This window comes from Moschus berezovskii, chromosome 14 (assembly GCF_049115385.1).
Source record: "Moschus berezovskii isolate FMDL1 chromosome 14, NW_MosBer_1.0, whole genome shotgun sequence".
Taxonomy (NCBI): Eukaryota; Metazoa; Chordata; class Mammalia; order Artiodactyla; family Moschidae; genus Moschus; species Moschus berezovskii.
Window position 1 is genome coordinate 49,182,472 of NC_142473.1, and position 22,086 is coordinate 49,204,557.

The window sequence follows — 22,086 nt, forward strand, 5'->3', positions numbered from 1 at the left end:
CTTCACAGTCCAACTCTCACATCCATACACAACCACTGGAAAAACCATAGCCTTGACGAGACGGACCTTGGTTGGCAAAGTAATGTCTCTGCTTTTTAATATACTATCTAGATTGGTAATAACTTTCCTTCCAAGGAGCAAGCGTCTTTTAATTTCATGGCTGCAAGCAGCATCTGCAGTGATTTTGGAGCATAGTTTATGATAATTACTTGGATTAAATATTACTGTCTGAAGCAAGTGGCCTAGTACTTTCGATCTTTAAAGAATCCAAATTGGATTGATTGTTTATTCTGGTTGGATGGTGGATGATAGGCTTGTGAAATTTCAAACAGATCGGCTATACCATGTCAGTACATCATTATTTCCCAATGCTACCCACTGAAAACTCACTATGACTCCTTGCCCCCCAGCATCTTCTTCAGAGTGTTCTTTACTTCTGTGTTCCTCAAGCTATAGATCAGGGGATTGAGCATGGGAATTATAAGGCTATAAAACACAGAGACCACTTTGTTGTACTTCCATGAATTCCTTGCTTTAGGTTGCCTTAGGTACATGAAAAATAGTGTTCCATAGAAAATGATGACCACAGTGAGGTGGGAGGCACAGGTAGAAAATGCTTTGCACTTGCCTTCTGAAGACTGGATTTTTATAATGGAAAAGAGGATGCAAATGTAGGAGATGAGGACAGTCAGGAGGGATCCAGTGAGATTCACTGCAGAGAAGATCAAGAGCTGCTTTTCTTTGCTGTGGGTGTCAGAGCAGGAGAGGGCAAGTAGAGGGGGGTCAGCACAATAGAAATGGTGGATGATGTTGGACTTACAGAATGACAACTGGAAAGTCATAACTGTCTGTATCACAGAGTTTAGGAAACCATAGGTATAGACCCCGATCGCCAACTCCTTACAGACCCTCTGAGTCATAATGGCTGTGTAAATCAAGGGATTGCAGATGGCCATGTAGCGGTCATAGGCCATTGTGGCCAAGAGGAAGCATTCGGTGGTGGCAAAGGCACTGGAGAAGTAGAGCTGGGCAAAACAGCCTGAAAAGGAGATAGTTTTTTTCTTCACCAATAAATTTTGCAGCATCTTGGGTCCAATGGAAGAGGAGTAACAAAGATCAATGAAAGCCAGGTGGCTGAGGAAATAGTACATGGGAGTGTGGAGCCTGGAATCTATCCTGATGAGCAGGATCATGCCAAGGTTTCCCACCATGGTGATGAGATAAATGACCAGGAACACCACAAAGAGAGGAAGCTGAAGCTCGGGACAGTCTGTGAATCCCATGAGGACAAATTCTGTCACTGTGGTATGGTTGCTTCTTGCCATCTTGTTCTTTCTCTTGCTAAAAAAAGAAAATATGGCTTCAAAATTATTAGATATTTACAAACAAAAGCTTCTTACCTCTTTGTTCCAGTACAAGATGACCAAAATTTGGGTTCATAATCCCAGTGATTAAGAGCTGTCATTTAGCTTTATTCTGCTAAAACAGACACAAAATGTCTGAACTCATTCATTTTCTCTTTTGATGGAGATTTACAAATTGGCCTATAAATTAGTGGTATCAAGTTACACTCCCAACAATTTTGTACAAGAATATTGGTTTTCCCATAAACCTAGTGCTATCAAATTTTAAACCTTGGCCGCTGTGATGGTAAATATTGGTAACTCATGTCTCTTGATTTGTGTCTTTTATAGCATTTTTCAACCAATTATTTGCATGTATTTTTTTCTATGCTTGGTAAGTTCAATTCCTTTACTAACTTTTTATTAAGTTGTTAGCGTTCTAAGCATTTTATTTACAGGTCTCTTTCTTTATTAAGGAGATCAGCCATTTGATGTATGTATTGCAAGTTCTTTTTTGGCTTGTCCCAGTCCTTCATTGTTGGTATGGTAATTTTTCTTTGTGCTGTGTGTAGTAAATCTTAAGTGGTTTGATGTCAAATTTACAATTTATCTTTTTCTTTTAAATTCTGATCTCTGTGGTAGGATTGGCTATGCCTTCCTGAATTTAAAATTATTAAAATAATAATCTTTCTATTCTAGAGCTTTATTAGATTTCCTTTTTATATTACAGTGTTTGAATTTTCTGAAGTTTAATTTTGATATAAGGAATTAGGTAATTAACTCTTTATTTCTCTGAAAAGCTAGCTGGGTGTTCTGATGCCATTTTTTTTGGTGAGAAATCATTTGCCAACTGATTCTGTTGATTTAAAACTTCAGCCTTTTCACAAAGTAAAGCATTCATAAGTACTTGGGTTGATTTTTGCTTCTTTTTATTTGTAGTCTCTTCTAGATCCAAGACTAAACCCTTAAATACAGTATTTAAAATCTTGATTTTAACACGTGGTAGCACATTTTCTGGATATTCTCACATGTATTTTGTGTGTGTGTGTGTATGTGTGTGTGTGTGTATGTGTGTGTGTGTGTGTGAATGAGGAACTTTGCCATAATTTTATCGAGTCCCCTTCAAATAAAAAATAAATAAATCTATTTGTACTTAGAATGCTATTTCATTGATTAGTATGTTAACTTGGAGGGAACTGCCATCTTTACAACTGAAATCTTCTTTTCTGTAATTAAGGTGTGTATTTTAGGACTTTCCTAAATGGAATTTTAAAGTTTTCTTTACACCTTACAGATAAACATCCTGTATATTTCTATAAAATCTATTTACAGGTATTTTATCTTTTTGTAGCTATTGTAAGTGAAATCTTTTTTTTTTTAACTTTGTGGTTTAAGTATTGTTTATATATAGGAAAGCTATTGATTTCTATAAATTAATTTTATAACTGTCTTTCTTAGTATTGTTCCTCATCATTTAAAAATAGTTTTTTAGTCAATTCTCTTGTTTTCTTTACCAATACAAATTCATATAACATGAAAAAGATATGAAATTCTTCCCTCATTTCTATATATTATCTCATTCTTCTCTCTTCTCTACTTGTATTGGCTAGTACTTCCAGAACAATATAAAAAAAAAGGAGTGATAATAATGGCAGTTTTTACCTTTAAACTTCTTAAAGAATGCTTCAGGAATACATAGACAGAGATAACATCCAGTATAATATAATTGGTGTTTGAGAAAGACAAGGCATTAAAGAACTACAAATAACTAGTGTGGCTAGAAAATAGGCTCTCTAGGAGTAGGCCCACCTTTGACCCTGGCAGGACCCAAGGCAAGAAAACCAAATGGAGGCCCACGTATCATATGCTTAAATATTAGAAGTCAGAAAATAAAGTAAACAAATTAATAAAGCACATCCTATCTTTCACTCTTAACAAATGCACTTTTATAATAACCTGGAAGGCAGAACTCTTGGGATGCTTGCCTCTCTAAGCTGGAACGAGGTGGCACAAGGAAAACTTGTCTCCAGCCGCACATGTGGCTGCACAAGTTTAGACACCCCAGCCTGCATGAACACCCTCTGTTCACACCCAGCCATCCCTTGGCTCCCCTTGAGGCCTACGCATGTGAGCATCTGTAGTGTTGTTCACCCTTACTAGGTGACCTAGGAAAGAAACTCCTATAGATTCTGGGAGTAAGCTAGAGGTTGTTTGGGCCAGGAATTTGAAGGTCTTGTTACTTGGATGGTGTTGAAGGAGTTGATAAGATGGACTCTGGGTGGACACATCCCTTTGGCCTTGTCCAGTGGGATATGGTGGAGTAGGAGGAGGTATAGAGTTGCCCTAATTAATGGAGCCAAGGCAGGGTCCCGTTAGTTAGAATCTAAGGTCTGTAATGGCTTCAGCAATATGTGAACCGTGAACTCCCAAATGTTCAAGCAGGTTTTAGAAAAGGCAGAGGAACCAGAGATCAAATTGCCAACATCCACTGGATCATCGAAAAAGCAAGAGAGTTCCAGAAAAACATCTATTTCTGCTTCATTGACTATGCCAAAGCCTTTGATGGTGTGGATCACAATAAACTGTGGAACATTCTGAAAGAGATGGGAATCCCAGACCACCTGACCTGCCTCTTGAGAAACCTGTATGCAGGTCAGGAAGCAACAGTCAGAACTGGACATGGAACAACAGACTGGTTCCAAATAGGAAAAGGAGTACGTCAAGGTTGTATATTGTCACCCTGCTTATTTAACTTATATGCAGAGTACATCATGAGGAACACTGGGCTGGAAGAAGCACAAGCTGGAATCAAGATTGCTGGGAGAAATATCAATAACCTCAGATATGCAGATGACACTACCCTTATGGCAGAAAGTGAAGAGGAACTCAAAAGCCTCTTGATGAAAGTGAAAGAGGAGAGTGAAAAGGTTGGCTTGAAGCTCAACATTCAGAAAACAAAGATCATGGCATCTGGTCCCATCACTTTATGGGAAATAGATGGAAAAACAGTGGAAACAGTGTCAGACTTTTTTTGGGCTCCAAAATCACTGCAGATGCTGATTACAGCCATGAAATTAAAAGACGCTTACTCCTTGGAAGGAAAGTTATGACCAACCTTGATAGTATATTAAAAAGCAGAGACATTACTTTGCCAACAAAGGTCCGTCTAGTCAAGGCTTTGGTTTTTCCCGTGGTCATGTATGGATGTGAGAGTTGGACTGTGAAGAAAGCTGACCACTGAAGAATTGATGCTTTTGAACTGTGGTGCTGGAGAAGACTCTTGAGAGTCCCTTGGACTGCAAGGAGATCCAACCAGTCCATTCTAAAGGAGATCAGTCCTGGGTGTTCATTGGAAGGTCTGATGCTAAAGCTGAAACTGCAATACTTTGGCCACCTCATGCGACGAGTTGACTCACTGGAAAAGACTCTGATGCTAGGAAAGGTTGGGGGCGGGAGGAGAAGGGGACGACAGAGAATGAGATGGCTGGATGGGATCACCGACTCTGTGGACATGAGTTTGAGTGAACTCCGGGAGTTGGTGATGGACAGGGAGGCCTGGCGTGCTGTGATTTATGGGGTCGCGGAGAGTCGGACACGACTGAGCGACTGAACTGAACTGAAGGTCTGTAATTGAATGATGAGAAACATGGCTAGAAACTGGTGCTTGATTAAAATTGTTCAAGTCTGAAAGACCAGGTTAATGATAACCTAAGAACTGATCATTTAATTTTACCTTGTCTCTTTACCAGAAGATATAATACAATTTAAATACACACACTTCAAAATTAATATCATAGAATTCAAAAGTTGAAACACAATCGAGAAAAAGAGAAGCAAAATTTCTGTCTGTATTTACATAACAATGTTACTGAGAGTTAGTACTTTTAACAGATATAGAATGAGCTAGGAGTGGAGTTGGAGGGAAGGATGTTGAATTCACTTTGAGGGGATGGGGGCGTCTATCGTCAGAGCTCATGATACTGATTTGGGAATCATCAATGGTCAGAGGATGCTAAAAGCTGTAGGGACCAATGAGATCATTCGGGGAAAGAGAAAGAAGTAACAGCAAGGATTCAAGGACACACCTTTGAAAAGTGTATCTTTAAGGGTTAGGGAGAGGAGCAACAATCTTTTGTGTCCCAAGATCTTCAGATGAGCTTATATCAGAAAATGGTATGGAATCTTTTAAATATGATAGTTTCTGACACTTCTGGCATATGGCAGAAGTGACTTGTTTTGTCTTTGTCTTTTCTCTCTCAATAACATTCTTAAAACAAACAAAAAAACCTTGAGATCTTTAGGCACTGCGTATAAACAATCTTAGTAAAATATTTGTTGTTCTGGATACTGTGCCATCTAAAGGCAGGAAAACATTCTTTTGAATTCATTTCTATAATTGGTTAAGTCCTCCCACCTCATTCAAGTACTGTTCAGTTCAGTTCAGTTCAGTCGCTCAGTCATGTCTGACTCTTTGAGAACCCATGAATCGCAGCACGCCAGGCCTCCCTGTCCATCACCAACTCCCAGAGTCCACCCAAACCCATGTCCATCGAGTCTATGATGCCATCTAACCATCTCAGCCTTTGTCATCCCCTTCTCCTCCTGCCCTCAATCTTTCCCAGAATCAGGGTCTTTTCCAATGAGTCAGCTCTTCGCATGAGGTGGCCAAAGTATTGGAGTTTCAGCTTCAACATCAGTCCTTCCAATGAACACCCAGGACTGATCTCTTTTAGGATGGACAGGTTGGATCTCCTTGGAGTCCAAGAGACTCTCAAGAGTCTTCTCCAGCACCACAGTTCAAAAGCATCAATTCTTCAGCGATTAGCTTTCTTTAGAGTCCAACTCTCACATCTATACATGACCACTGGAAAATCCATAGCCTTGACTAGATGGACCTTGGTTGGCAAAGTAATGTCTCTGCTTTTTAATATGCTGTCTAGGTTGGTCATAACTTTCCTTCCAAGGAGTAAGAGTCTTTTAATTTCATTGCTGCAATCACCATCTGCAGTGATTTTGGAGCCCAGAAAAATAAAGTCAGCCACTGTTTCCACCATTTCCCCATCTATCTGCCATGAAGTGATGGGACTGGATGCCATGATCTTAGTTTTCTCAATGTTGAGCTTTAAGCCAACTTTTTCACTCTCCTCTTTTACTTTCATCAAGAGGCTCTTTAGTTCTTCTTCACTTTCTGCCATAAGGATGGTGTCATCTGCATATCTGAGGTTATTGATATTTCTCCCAGCAATCTTGATTCCAGCTTGTGCTTCCTCCAGCCCAGTGTTTCTCATGATGTACTCTGCATATAAGTTAAATAAGCAGGGTGACAATATACAGCCTTGACGTACTCCTTTTCCTATTTGGAACCAGTCTGTTGTTTCATGTCCAGTTCTGACTGTTGCTTCCTGACCTGCATACAGGTTTCTCAGGAGGCAGGTCAGGTGGAAAAGTACTGTGATGGTTCTCAATTCAAACTGAGTAATGGGAGGGTTTAATAACTCTGAAGGAAACCAAAAAGTCAGTGGGCAGACTCCAGGTTTATTCAACAGATCTTGTGTGATAGAAGTTTTTTTTAACATGTTAGCTGTTATAGAAATGATTGCATCTTTGCCTCTGAAGTTTCCAAGACATGGTTAATGCATTCTATTCTAATTTCTAGACTTTTAAAGTTTTCTTTTCCATTAGCTCAATATTGAATCATAATTATCCTATGGAGATGCTTGTCTGCATTCAAAAAAATTTCTAATTGGATATTCTTTCTTAACAGTTTTCAACCCAGTACACGCTTTGATTTTCTTCAAGGGCAATTAAGATTGAGGCTTATAGATAATGTTAATGTCTATTACTTCTTAGAATATAGAGCTACACCTGATGATAAACTCCAGAAACAAGTATCTAATAATAAATGTTTGACTCATCATTTTCTACCAAAGAGAAAGTTTATGATCACTTTAAAAAATAAAATACTGAGTATTGTGGTTTGATTACTCTCAAACTGGCTAATAATAACTGATGATTATTTGAATACTTGTAATGTGCCGAGACTGATTATATTTACATGTATCATTCTGTTTAATGAGTAATGGTCATTTCTTCTATTTTCTTCATGAGGAAATTAATACACAGAAATGTTCAGTAGTTTTTCCAAATTTGCAAAGCAGATGAGCCAGAATTTGAAACCAGTTAGGTTGATTCAAGTTAGGCTGAAATCAAGATTGCTGGGAGAAATATCAATAACCTCAGATATGCAGAAGACATGACACTTACAGTAGAAACCGAAAAAGAACTAAAGAGCCTCTTGATGAAGGTGAAAGAGGAAAGTGAAAAACTCGACTTCAGATCACTAAGATCATGGCATCTGGTCCCATCACTTCATGGCAAATAGATGGGGAAGCAATGGAAACAGTGACAGACTTTATTTTCTTGGGTTCCAAAATCACTGCAGATGGTGACTGCAGCCATGAAATTAAAAGATGTTTGCTCCTTGGGAAAAAAGTTATGACCAACCTAGATGGCATATTAAAAAGCAGAGACATTACTTTGCCAACAAATGTCCATCTAGTCAAAGCTATGGTTTTTCCAGTAGTCAAGTGTGAATATGAGAGTTGGACTCTAAACAAACCTGAGCGCCGAAGAATTGGTGTTTTTGAACTGTGGTGTTGGAGAAGACTCTTGAGAGTCCCTTGGACAGAAAGGATATCCAACCAGTCCGTCCTAAAGGAAATCATTCCTGAATATTTATTGGAAAGACTGTGTCCACCCAGAGTCCATCCTATCCACTCCTTTCAGCTCCAGTATTGAAGCTGAAACTCCAATACTCTGGCCACCTGATGTGAAGAACTGACTCATTTGTAAAGACCCTAATGCTGGGAAAGATTGAAGGCAGGAAGAAAGGGGGACGACAGAAGATGAGATGGTTGGATGGCATTACCGACTTAATGGACATGAGTTTGAGTAACCTCCAGGAATTGGTGATGGACAGGGAAGCCTGGCATGCTGCAGTCCATGGGGGTCACAAAGAGTCAGACACGACTGAGCAACTGAACTGAACTGAGGCTGACTCCAGAGCCCTCAGCCTAAACTATACTGCCTCCCCACTTATGATTCCTCAATATTTACATGTTTTGTAATCTTGTTTTTTTTCTTATCATTTTTTTAAAATTTAGACTCCTATGAGAAAATTATAGGTATGGTAGGATGAGTTCAGTAATACTTCTTCTTAGTTTGCTCAGATACTTTTAACATTTATTGTTGTGTTTAACTGATACATTGAAATTTAATAATTCAGAGTATTGTGTTTTTCCTTCTTTGTTTGAACAATTCAAACAATTAAGAAATAGTCTTAACCCCCGGGCAGGGGGTGTGTGCGAACTACTTTGAGAATCTGACTAAAGCTAAGTATCTCTTCCTAAGAAAGTTTCACTCACATAAAATTTTGCGTGTGATTTCATAGCCTTCATGAGTTTGTCAGGTCCCTGCTAAGGTTTCCTCATAGATTAATACACCAATAAAACCCCCAGCTTTTCCCAGCCAGAGTCAACCAGTCCTTCCCCATTTGCTTCTCTGACAGAAGCAAAACACCCCTGTCCTAAAGCCCCATCCTGTCCAGTCCCAGAACTGACACTCTTATCTTGGCTACCTTTTAGTTTGTATTACAACAGCCTTGGGAGTGAAGACTACTTACCGGTACCTCTCAGACAATCAGTCAGGATTCCTAATGTCCTGGAAAGGTCCACTTAGAGTATTTCCAATCGGAGGAATGAACTTCTTCATGTCTGACTGGAAGGCTTGCTTTCTGCGTTCCACATCCACAAACTGTGAGTATTTATAAAGTTAAAATGTAATGACTACGATATCTCCTGTTATTTCATCGCTTCCTGGGTACCAAGGGAATTGTTTATATAGAGTTTCTGGGATATATTTTACATTTGATTTAAACTACCTTTGGGAATTAAAATCCTGAATCATCCTGGTAACTAACGATGACTCAGGCTATGGTGCTTTGGTGCAGGTTCTCAAGATGACTCCCAAGTCCAGAACTTTTGGTGTGATGCTTGGAGATAACCTTCCTGCTCATGGAAGGACATCTTCAGTGGATGGATGGCCTTGAAGCTGTGGCTGGGGAGGGAGCCTCAGTTCAGTTCAGTTCAGTTCAGTCGCTCAGTCGTGTCCGACTCTCCGCGACCCCATGAATCACAGCACGCCAGGCCTCCCTGTCCATCACCAACTCCCGGAGTTCACTCAAACTAATGTCCACAGAGTCGGTGATGCCATCCAGCCATCTCATTCTCTGTCGTCCCCTTCTCCTCCCGCCCCCAACCTTTCCTAGCATCAGAGTCTTTTCCAATGAGTCAACTCGTCGCATGAGGTGGCCAAAGTATTGGAGTTTCAGCTTTAGCATCAGTCCTTCCAAAGAACACCCAGGACTGATCTCCTTTAGAATGGACTGGCTGGATCTCCTTGCAGTCCAAGGGACTCTCAAGAGTCTTCTCCAGCACCACAGTTCAAAAGCATCAATTCTTCGGCGATCAGCTTTCTTCACAGTCCAGCTCTCACATCCATACATGGGAGGGAGCCTAGTGAGGGTTTTACTGATGCTAAAGCTGAAGCTGCAATACTTTGGCCACCTCACGCAACGAGTTGACTCACTGGAAAAGACTCTGATGCTGGGAAAGGTTGGGGCGGGAGGAGAAGGGGACGACAGAGAATGAGATGGCTGGATGGCATCACCGACTCTGTGGACATGAGTTTGAGTGAACTCCGGGAGTTGGTGATGGACAGGGAGGCCTGGCGTGCTGTGATTCATGGGGTCGCGGAGAGTCGGACATGACTGAGTGACTGAACTGAACTGAACTGAAGTAAGGTTATGCAAAGGTAGTGTGACTAGGAATCACATATGGAACATTTTTGCTAGCAAAGAAAAGATGGTTTTAGCTAGCATATTTATTTTTCCCCTTTTGTAGTGAAGAGAAAAGCAGTTTCCATTTTTCTTGTTACATATTTTGTGTTGAATCAAATTAAGGAATGAAATCATATTCAAAACCAGTGAAAGTGAAGTGAAATTGTCAGTTGCTCAGTCATGTCTGACTCTTTGCGGCCCATGCCCGCCAGCTCTTCCGTCCATGGAATTCTCCAGCCAAGAACTGGAGTGAGTAGCCATTTCCATCTCCAGAAGATATTCCTGACCCAGTGATCAAACCCAGGTCCCTTATGTTGCAGGCAGATTCTTTACTGTCTGAGCCACCAGGGAAGCCCATTCAAAATCAGGTCAGTGTCTACATGTTTAATGGCCCCATAGGCCTCCTTCCCTTTTTTTCTCCCTTCCCCATTCTGCTCTGGAATGAAATTGGGGCAATAGCCAGGTCAGTGTTTTAATGTATCTGGTCTTTCCTCATGGCCACCAGGACATTAGAACCTGATACTCTAGGTCATTAATTGCAGTGATTTAATACAGCCCTTGAAGTATTGCTGCAAAGAACATTGCCCCCAGTCTCGGTATTCAAAGCAAGGCAGGGCTAAGATGAGAGCATTCTCCAATGAGAACCTATGTTTTCCATCCCTCAGCGTTTCCCAAGTCCATTGACTCACACCAAAGAGGAGGAAGCGGGCACAGAAGCACATTCACGCCAGACCCGGTGGCATATGGTGCCAGTGGCCGCTCCTGGTCAGTTTTGTCCTGGTAGCAGGTAAACCTGTAACTTTTCATTCTGGTTTAAAGGGGAGAATTTCTAGACTATCTACCGTATAGAGTATGTAAGTTTGATTTGCTAATTGAAGAAGTCCAGGATCAGATGCCATATTTGATCACAACCAGCTTACCCTGACAATAAGCAATGTGACATCTATGCACATCTATCTTGAATAGTGACTTAGAGAGCTGGAGTAAGGGACAGAGGCAGAGGGTCAGCTAACTACCGCCATGGATCACATTTCATGTCTAGTCCCAGTTCAGATGATAATCAGTGGATGTTTTCTGAGTATTGATTTTCGGATGGAATTTTCTTTTCATAAAAAGCCAATTGTAGGGATGGAATATCTGAGGGGAAAGTCAACCAGGCCTCCTAAATTCTGTCCTTGCATAAAGCAGATGACACTGTGCATGTCGCCTGGTAGAATGCCTATCAGGGAAAAGATAAGGAGAGAAACTGATGCTGTAGGACTTACAGAGCTGAGGAGAACTGACTGTGGTCCTTTTGAGTCAGAATTTACACTATGTTGTATTGCTCAGCAAAACTGGGAAACAAAAGTTCTAAGTCTGGGAGCATCGGATAGTCACCAGTGAGGTTCTAAAGAAGAGAAGAGTGTCTTTAAGGATTCACCGGGTCATGAGTTTAGTTCCAGTTTTTAGGAAGGACTTGTGTTAAAGAAAAGAGCACATGTTTTTTCATGCATACAGCTTTGGATACACTGAGAAGGAGCCTTCTGTAAGTGTGAAAGAATTTTGGTAAGTTAACTCTTAAAGTGTCAATGTCAAAACCAATGATACTTTGTTCAACCACAGTCAGGAACCCATATGAACCTGATGATTCTTTTGCTGAACTGTGAGTTAGTGGGTGCTCCGAATTACCATGTTTGACCTAGAGGAGCTGATGTTCTGCTTGCATTTGGTTTGAAGTTTTATTACACATTTATTTTTCCCTTGATGAAATGTTCCCATATTAATACAGTGTGGAATAAGTGAAGCAACTAAGAATATCCACTTTTAATTTTCTCCTGGTGTGACCAAAATTTAAACAGGCCTAGAAGAAATGTTGATGTTAGCGTTTGAGTGAACAACCTTCAGAAAAGAGAAAGGCATTGCACTCCTGTATTTACTATCTGTGTATTTGTGAACTGTGACTTCCCATAAAACAGCTTATCTATCTGTATTGAGGAAAGTTTCTTCTTTTTATGACTGAGAAAAGAGATGCTCTGGGCTGTGATTACACTGGAGATATTGCAATTCAAATGTCTGATTGCTTTATATTTTTCTGAGACTGAGATGAATGACTGATATGATATCAACATATTGATCCATGATTTGTTCAATAATGTACTATAACAAAAAATGATTTTCCAAGAACATGATTTAAGCAGAACTTGGAAATTTCAATTTACTTGACATGTATTTTCCTTTAGATAGAAAAGCTCATGGATGAAAGTAACTCAAAAGTTTTGGCATTTACTACAGAAGATCAAAGTTAACAAGGTGTATTTTGTGGTTTGAGAAATGAATACCTTTTGTATTTATCACCCATGGGCCCCACAGAGTGCAACAGAGAAAAAAGAAATGGCATGAAGAAAATTTTTATTTGAGAAACCAGTACATAGAGAACCACTAAGCTTATTTTCTCATATGGACTATTACTCTTGTGTTATGTAAAACATCTTGGTTTTCTGAATTTTATAATTATTTTTGTATTCAATCATGTCATCTCAGTTTCCAAGGCCAGGTGATACCAGGCAGACTGAACCCCAGTTCAACTTAATTTTTAATAGCAAGTCCTGCTTTCCTCTGATGCACAAACAGCAGTCTTTTCCTTTGGTGCTCTTTCTGGGAAATTCCTTTCCTTGGATTGCCTTGAGGTGTGTTAGGGAAGATTCAGCATGCTTATTGTTATTGTTGTTGTTCAGTAGCTCAGTCGTGTCCAACTCTTCGCAACCCCATGGACTGCAGCACACCAGGCTTCTCTGTCCACTCTTTTCCAGAGTTTGCTCAAACTCATGTCCATTGAGTCGGTGATGCCATCCAACCATCTCATCCTCTGTCATTTCCTTCTCCTCCTGCCTTTGATCTTTCCCAGCATCAGGGTCTTTTCCAATGAGTCAGTTTTTCACATCAGGGGGCCAAAGTATCGGAGCTTCAGCTTCAGTATCAGTCCTTCCAGTGAAATCAGTCAGGGCTGATTTCGTTTAGGATGGACTGGTTTGATTTCCTTGCTGTCCAAGGGACTCACAAGAGTCTTCTCCAGCACCTCAATTGGAAAGCATGCCTATGGTCTTGGTTATCTGCTCCAAGTTAAGATAAGACTTGAACCACTTTGTTTTGGAATATTAGAGAGAAAAATTGGATAGGAATGAAAGGTGGAAGATGTAGCTTAAAAAAAAAAACTTCAGAGGGTAGAATCCTTGGGACTAAAACTTTAGATATATGGGAGATGAAGACAATCCCAATAGTACTAGTGATATTTACATAAATATAATTTTAAAAATCAGTGGTAAAGAATTCACCTGTCATTGCAGGAGATGTGGATTCGATCCCTGGGTCAAGATGATCCCCTAGAGAAGGCAATGGCAACCCCTCCAGTATTCTTGCCTGGGAAATCCCATGGGCAAAGCAGCCTGGTGGGTTATAATCCATGGGGTCACAAAAGAGTCGGATACAACCTAGTGACTAAACACCAACAACAAATTTAAAAAAACAACAATTGTTCTCCTTTGAGCAAAATCTCTAACAGCTAACAGCTTGAGTCAGGGTTGTGTAAGAAAAGAAATGGATGATGATGGTCCAGTCAGCAAAGAGTAGCAGAGAGGCTACTATTGTGTATGTCCTTGAACTCAGGTAAGCCCAGGCCTGAAGATTATTCCAGACTTCTTTAGACACCATGATCACATGGTTCACAAGGCAATTGATGGGCATGGATCAGCCATACAATACTCTGGTTAGGAGACAATGAACCCTGTTGAGTGGAACATGTAAGAAATGAATCTGTATAAAGGAATCCATCATGATAATAGTTGGTCTCTGCAAGATGAGACTGTGCAGTGCCCTGAGAGAATGACAGCCTGCTATATAGACTAAAATGTGCAAGGGGCAAGATAAATTCCAGTCTAATTGGAGTAATCAGGATTGTCTCCTGTTTCCAGGCAAGAATGATGTCATTCAATGCTAAGAAAAACACAGAGAGGGACCTTTGATGTTCTTGATTTTCTAGAACTCAGAGAGGAGGTACTTCATTCTAGTGCACAGAATTTCACCAGTTATTTTGTTTGTTCATGAATTTTTTTTTCATCTGGGGGGAAAAATAAGAAAATAACAGAAATTGAGGAAAATATTGAGTAATCCGAGAGACTGAGATTAGATGTAAACAGATGGCTTTCAACAGATTTTTGGTGTTAGTTCTGCAAACACAACTCTCACATTGTTAGTGTGTCCAATCAACATAATGCTCTATTTCCTCCTTTTAATCTCACCGCAAGCATTATCAAGTCCTCTTTCTCTCACCCCGTCCCTTGAATTATACTGTAGGCATACACTCTGATAATACCATACCTTACATTTGAGCCTAATTTTAACAATTGATTTTTGAAGAATAAAAATGTCCTGATAAAAGGGTGGCTTATGAAAGTGTTCAATGGAAGGAATTCTGGTATACATTATGGTTTGATATAATTAAGATATTAAAATATAACAGGCATGGGGTACTGTTGACTTCATACAGTTTAAAGCATAATGATAAAGTAAAAGCCTCTTGATGAAAGTGAAAGAGGAGAGTGAAAAAGTTGGCTTGAAGCTCAACATTCAGAAAACTAAGATCATGGCATCTGGTCCCATCACTTCATGGGAAATAGATGGAGAAACAGTGGAAACAGTGTCAGACTTTATTTTTTGGGGCTCCAAAATCACTGCGGATGCTGATTGCAGCCATGAAATTAAAAGACACTTACTCCTTGGAAGGAAAGTTATGACCAACCTAGATAGCATATTAAAAAGCAGAGACATTACTTTGCCAACAAAGGTTCATCTAGTCAAGGCTATGGTTTTTCCCGTGGTCATGTATGGATGTGAGAGTTGGACTGTGAAGAAAGCTGATCACTGAAGAATGGATGCTTTTGAACTGTGGTGCTGGAGAAGACTCTGGAGAGTCCCTTGGACTGCAAGGAGATCCAACCAGTCCATTCTAAAGGAGATCAATCCTGGGTGTTCATTGGAAGGACTGATGCTAAAGCTGAAACTGCAATACTTTGGCCACCTCATGCGAAGAGTTGACTCACTGGAAAAGGCTCTGATGCTGGGAGGGGTTGGGGGTGGGAGGAGAAGGGGACGTCAGAGAATGAGATGGCTGGATGGCATCACCGACTCGGTGGACATGAGTTTGTGTGAACTCTGGGAGTTGGTGATGGACAGGGAGGCCTGGTGTGCTGTGATTCATGGGGTTGCAAAGAGTCAGACATGACTGTGCGACTGAACTGAACTGAACTGATAAAAGGAATAAAGATGAATGAATGAATGATAAGATAAGATGTTGATATTTGACTGATACTCTAGGTGTGTCCTCCTCCCACAAAGACATTCAAAGAGATTATAAAACATCTATTGCTAGACTGAACCCTCACATCCTTTCTGTCTTGCTCATTTCAATAAGACTTTGTATGAAAAATGTACTTTATTGATCAACTGAATACCTATAACTATAGCATTAATTAACTTATTCATGTTTCAAAGCTTTGTTACATAGTAGATTCTATAACTGTCTCCCTTCTTTTTTCTGATATATTTTAACTTATTCACAAATGCATATAGTTGAATAAAAAGTCTTTTTGCTTCTGTCCAGGTACTTACTTATGTCCGACTTGAAACTTTTTAATTCATTTCTTTGCACATATTTCATGTTGCTTTTGCATTTATCATTGCACTATTATTTGTTTGGATGGTCCTCCCTCCCCCAAGTACTTAATTTGTAAAGCTTCAAACTTACTTTGTCAACATACTCTAGAACATACTTTAGCTGAGAATGGGACTCATCTAGGAGATTGTTTTGAAGTGTGTTGACCCTCAAATGAAACCTGACCAGTGGCCTTCTCAGTGGTGGGGCAAGCTACAGGTTCAGACAGTACTCACCAGTCATTGGCAAAGCAATTAGTAGAGATTTTAGAAATTTTATTAAAAATGCCAGTTTTGTTAAATTTCAAAAAGTTAGGTAGTTTCAGTCCCTAAAGGGGAAGAAGGGGTATTTCTCTAGTATTTATGTTTCTGTTTGAATACATATATAGATTTAAGAATTAATGACATCCCCTGTACTCTGGGGATAATAGTAATGACATGCCCCCATTATCTGGGGATGCGGCATGACTTGCAGATGTGTTTACTGGGGAGGCAGAGATGGTGTCTCACCTATGAGTCCTCTGGGGCTAGTCTTCAATTTTGCAACTCAGCTTCAGTTCCAGATATAGGAAATGTGAATCCCTGGACTAATCTTCAGACTCACCATGGTCTCTAAAACTGTCTATGAGGGAAGGCTGCTCTGCTCCCCAAGGAGTCATTAAAACTATTTACTCTCAGTTGACTAATCCAAACCCAAGTCTGGTTTCAGAAAAACAACTTTCACATCTAAAGTAAGTCATTGCTCTAATGAGCTTGAAAATATATTTGTTTATGACTGTAATATGATGTCAACCATGGTTTCAATCAGAGTCAGCTGTTAGTAGGACTGAATAACAATGATAACAAAAAAATAAGAGTAGCAGGTAGTAGGTAGTAGTAGCAGTAGTAAATTAATTATAGTTTTGTGACTAAGGGTGAAAATTCTGGAACCATACTACTCAAGTTTGGAGTCCAAGCTCATCCCCTTACTAATCATATGATCTTAGGCAAATTACTTAACCTTCCTGTGCTTCTGTTTCCTCATCTGTCAAGTGGGGATTATACCAGTGCTTCTCAGTGGGTTGTTGAGAGGCTAAAACTAATTAAAAGTTTCTTGTGTTACTGTTACTGTTTTCATGATGTTAATGGTATCTGATATTTATTGAGTACTTGCCATATGTTGGGCTTCCCTGATAGCTCATCTGGTAAAGAATCCACCTGCAATGCAGGAGACCCTGGTTTGATTCCTGGGTTGGGAAGATCCCCTGGAGAAGGAGAGGCTACCCACTCCAGTATTCTTAGGCTTCCCTGGTATCTAAGATGGTAAAGGTTCCGCCTGCAATGCAGGAGACCTGGGTTCGATCCCTGAGTTGGTAAGATCCCCTGGAGGAGGGCATGGCAGCCCACTCCAGTATTCTTGCCTGGAGAATCCCCATGAACTGAGGAGCCTGGTGGGCTACAGTCCACAGGGTCACAAAGAGTCAGACATGACTGAGAGACTAAGCACATGCTGCATGTTAGACACTATTCTGAGCCTTTTACAGATATTATCTCACTTAATCTCTAACAGGTCTACTATGGAACATGAGTATTTAGAGTAACTTGGCCAAGGTTGCAAAGCAAGTGAGTGGCTGAGGTGGGATTTGAAACAAGTAATCTGAGCCCAGAGTTTAGATCTTCCTCATTAACACTATTCTGATGTCATCTACATTATATTATATTCATTTATATTATCATATTTACATATGTAATGGTGTTATTTCAATGAAAGTTTGAAAGTGTTAGTTGTTCAGTTATAACCCATCAGGGTCCTCTGTCCATGGAATTCTCCAGGTAAGAATGCTAGATTGGATAGCCATTTCCTTCTCTGGGGGATCTTCTCCACTCAGGGATTGAATCCAAGTCTTCTGCCTTGCAGACTTTTTACCGTCTGAGCCATGTTATTTCAATGAATGCCATCTAAATAAAAGCTCTCATCAATTTTGTTGTTCCAGTGAGCAATACTGCTGCTATTCTCATCCATTTCTAACTTACAAAAATAATGCTAATAGTGTATGCATATGAACCAGTGACAATTTTCAATTGTAAGCAACAAAAATAGACTCCCTATATTTTCAGCAGATCAAGAGCCACCAGGAAGACAGTAGTATCTGGTTGAAAGCTATGCCCCAACCCCCTGCAAGGAATTGAGCAAGTGAGCACCCCTCTAGAGTTGCTGCTCAACATTAGGGCCTTGGCATGTATTATAAGTGCAACCACTGCTGCATGCTGGACATGAAAGACACCACCCTGCTGCTCCAGAAACTGGATCTTGCTGCCTCAGCAATACTTCCAGGGTCTTACACTGCATCTTTGATGGATGTATTTATCTCTTATTTCCCAGAAGAAAGAAATGTTCCTTTGATTTACCATACTGGCTGGGAGGAGTAGATTCAGGAGTCTCCACTTGAATCTTGCAGTGAAATAGCTTTTTTCCAGGGATTGGAAAACTGAATGGGGTGGGCGGAGATTCTGGCAGTTGTTGCCCCGATGTATTTCAGTTATTTATGTATAATAAATCAGGGTGATATTGGGCCCACAATGAGGTGAAAATAGGTCAAAATTCCACTTACAACAAGATTCCTATAACCACTCTCTCTGATTGGTGAAACTGCAATGGAATTCTGGGACCTGAAACATTAGTGGGTGGGCTGTCTATCCATGATTTTAAGAATGCCATGCTTAATTAGCTATCCCTGAAGATCCCAGATGTTTTGGATACCAAATTATAAATAATTGCCTTATCAACCTTGGTGTGGCGCTCTGAACACATGTATGTTGCTGCTGCTGCTGCTAAGTCACTTCAGTCGTGTCCGACTCTGTGTGATCCCATAGACGGAAGCCCACCAGGCTCCCCTTTCCCTGGGATTCTCCAGGCAAGAACACTGGAGTGGGTTGCCATTTCCTTCTCCAATGTGTGAAAGTGAAAAGTGAAATTGAAGTCGCTCAGTCGTGTCCGACCCTTAGCGACCCCATGGACTGCAGCCTACCAGGCTCCTCCATCCATGGGATTTTCTAGGCAAGAGTACTGGAGTGGCTTGCCATTGCCTTCTCCGACACATGTATGTGGTTGCTACCAAAACCTCAAAGTGGCAGCAACCATATACGTGTGTTTGGAGCACCACACCAATTTTGATAAGGCAATTATTTATAATATGGTATTCAAAATTTGATCTTATTTCTAATTTTATATCTCCCACCCACATCTCTGGGCTTCCCAGATGACACTAGTGGTGAAGAATCTGTTGCTAATGTAGGAGACATAAGAGATGCAGGTTTGATCCCTGGGTCAGAAAGATTCCCTGGAGGAGGGCATGGCAACCCAGTCCAGTATTCTTGCCTGGAGAATCCCCATGGACAGAGGAGCCTCGCAGGCTACAGTCCATAAAGTTGCAAAGAGTCAGAGATGACTGAAGTGACTTGACACTAATGCACCCACATCTTTGGGCTACAGACAATAGCTGTTTCATTTCTTCTTAAAAATATTTATGCTCCTTCACCAATGAATTTCTCAGTGTCATGGAGTAGAAGATGCTTCTCAACTCTTCTTGGAAGGTGCATACATGGGCAATGGGCTGCCTATGATACACCCAGGTCACCTTTCCATATTTTTCCAAACATTTGATTACTTCTGCATATATCAGGCAATTTTTTCTGGCTTCCAAATTCACTTTACTCAGGGAATCCTTCAGTTTAGGTTCTAGTTAACCAACTAAACAAACAGAACCATGTCCACATATTCAAGCTAACATATCTAGAATCTCTGGTGGTTGCAGCTATAGTGGACCTTTGAAGAAACCAGGTTTGAACTGTGGAAGTTCATTTATACACAGATTTTTTCCAGTTTTAAATACTGCAATACCACATGACTTATGGTCGGTTGAATCCAGAACTGAAGAATTAAGGAACCCAACCTCATATAGGGAGGTCAATTATAAATTAAAAACAGATTTTTCTACTGCATGGAAAATCAGTGCTCCCAACCCCTGCTTTGTTTAAGAGTCAACTGTACATCACATATTCACATACTCTAATAATATATTCTTCCCTCAGTTTGGTACCTTCATACCATTCCTATACACTAGTATGAAATAAATTGGGAAAATATTAAAACTCTTTGATATGTAAATCTAATATTCTCAGCTTTGACTTAATGTCTCCTGAGGATATTGGGAGCTTTAAAAAAAAGAGAGAGAGAGAAAGGAACAACTAAGGATGAGGCAGAAGGAGTTTTTATTTACATTGAAAGGTAACTTCCTCAGGTGAAGTCATTAAAGTGTCCTCAAACAAGGTAGGAGCAGCCTCATCATACAGGCAAAGAGGAGATTCTTTGGCTGGCAAGCTCTCCAGGAGAGTCAGAGGTTCAGGGTAATTTGAGTCATCAAAACCTTCCAGTATATCCTCATTTCTATTATTTTCTGATCAAAGTTTAAATTCCACATTATATATCTACAGAGATGTTGAACCCAGTTGTTGTAATATATCAACTGACAGAATCAATGTTTGCTCTAGGAATTACAACTTAGTCATTGATAGCTCTTGGTTTCACTCCATTATTTAGGCAAAGGATTAATAAATATGAATCTGTAATTCTCCGTGAGGTTTCTAGAATGATTAGAAGAGATGATCCAACACCACTGTAAGTGAATTTCTGAAACTCTTCATTTTGTCTAGGGTATTATATCATCAAAAGGCTTGCCTTCAGTGGGCACTTTATTTTAGGTGATCACAGGTGATATTAACTATTTTAAACCATGTACCATGAGAATTCTGAGTCCCTTCTTTTCATATTAACTTGATATTCACTGCCTAACCACAGCCAATCCCTCCCCCTACCACATGCAAACATAAGCACTTATTTTTCCCAGAAGGATTTCTATTTTGAATTGAAATTACATCTCCTACACTGTATCTTTGTTTCTTCTTGCATGTTCCAATACAGTTAGAATTAGTTTAGAAATACATCAAAAATTTTCACTTTGAAAACTCTACTGAACCGACAAAAAGTGTTTGCAGATATTCTTGAGATGACACATATTTACATGAGCAGGTATACCTGAAATTTTCTCTGTCCTGATAGATTTCCAGTGGAATTTTCACAAAGTATGTACTCAAGGGATTACATCCCCAAAGACCCTGAATCTCATAAATATAGCCTTGCTTTACAATGAGTTTTTGACGTTTGTCCTTATCATTGAGGTAAAACATCTGCAGGTAATAATTTTCCTTTTCTATTGATACAATAATATTTGTTTTTAATTTTTGTATTAGAACTTAAGATTTGGGTTACTTCAAGGAAATAATCCTTTCTTAAGTCCACTTATTTCTATGAGCAGTACTTTGTATTATTATATACATCGTCTTATTTAACACAAGAATCATGTGAAGTATTTTTTAAAGAAACAAATAAATAATGAAGGTTTGAAGAACTTATATAAATTGTCTAAGATTCCATAGATAATCAGTGGTAAAGCTAGAATCTGATTCCAGGCCTATATGGCTGCAAAGCTCATGGCATATCTTTACAATGCTTTGGTCCATGCCATCACTGACATCCAAAATAGGCTCTGATTTTCCCCATTACCCTTCCTCCACAGTTTTGGGAGTAGCCTTCATTACCTTTTTTGTTCATTCAGCTGTTAAACACAACATAATAATATCTATCCATTATTTTTTCAAATTATCTTCTTTACTTGGTCTTTGAACGTTAACTCCATTCTGCTGGAGTTAAGAAAGGTTATTTTCAAGTCTCCTTATTTTCTCTTGAATCAAGAGGTCCTGCTTCCATCTCTCTTTAACTCCTGAAGCCTTTTTCCTATGTTTCTTGTACTCACAATTATCAACAAAATCTCATGTCTTCAGTATCTCTTTAGAGCATTCCATTCTCTTCACTCTTCTTTTCAATAGATATTAATGCTTTGCTAACGCTGAGGACATTTTTTTTTTTTTCTCTACAGTCTTCTCAAGAGAGATATGTTTTTTCTCTTACTCTTCATACCCCTGGGCCTGGTAGAGGATGGTATTCCTTCTCCTCCACTGCCACTTACAGACATTGTTTCTCTTTGAACTACAAGCACTTATAGTTGAGTTTACATCATCAGACTCTATAACCAATCCTCCTTATTGTCCTCCACCTTTTTGCAA

General features: G+C 39.8%; 1 protein-coding gene across 1 annotated transcript; it reads right to left on the reverse strand.

Annotated features, from left to right (window-relative positions):
- Positions 1 to 389: 389 nt before the first annotated feature.
- LOC129553813 (olfactory receptor 5M5-like) lies at positions 390 to 1,325 on the reverse strand. The gene has a single exon (XM_055422524.2). The coding sequence runs from the start codon at positions 1,323 to 1,325 to the stop codon at positions 390 to 392; it is 936 nt and encodes a 311-aa protein (XP_055278499.2).
- Between the last annotated feature and the right edge of the window lie 20,761 nt (positions 1,326 to 22,086).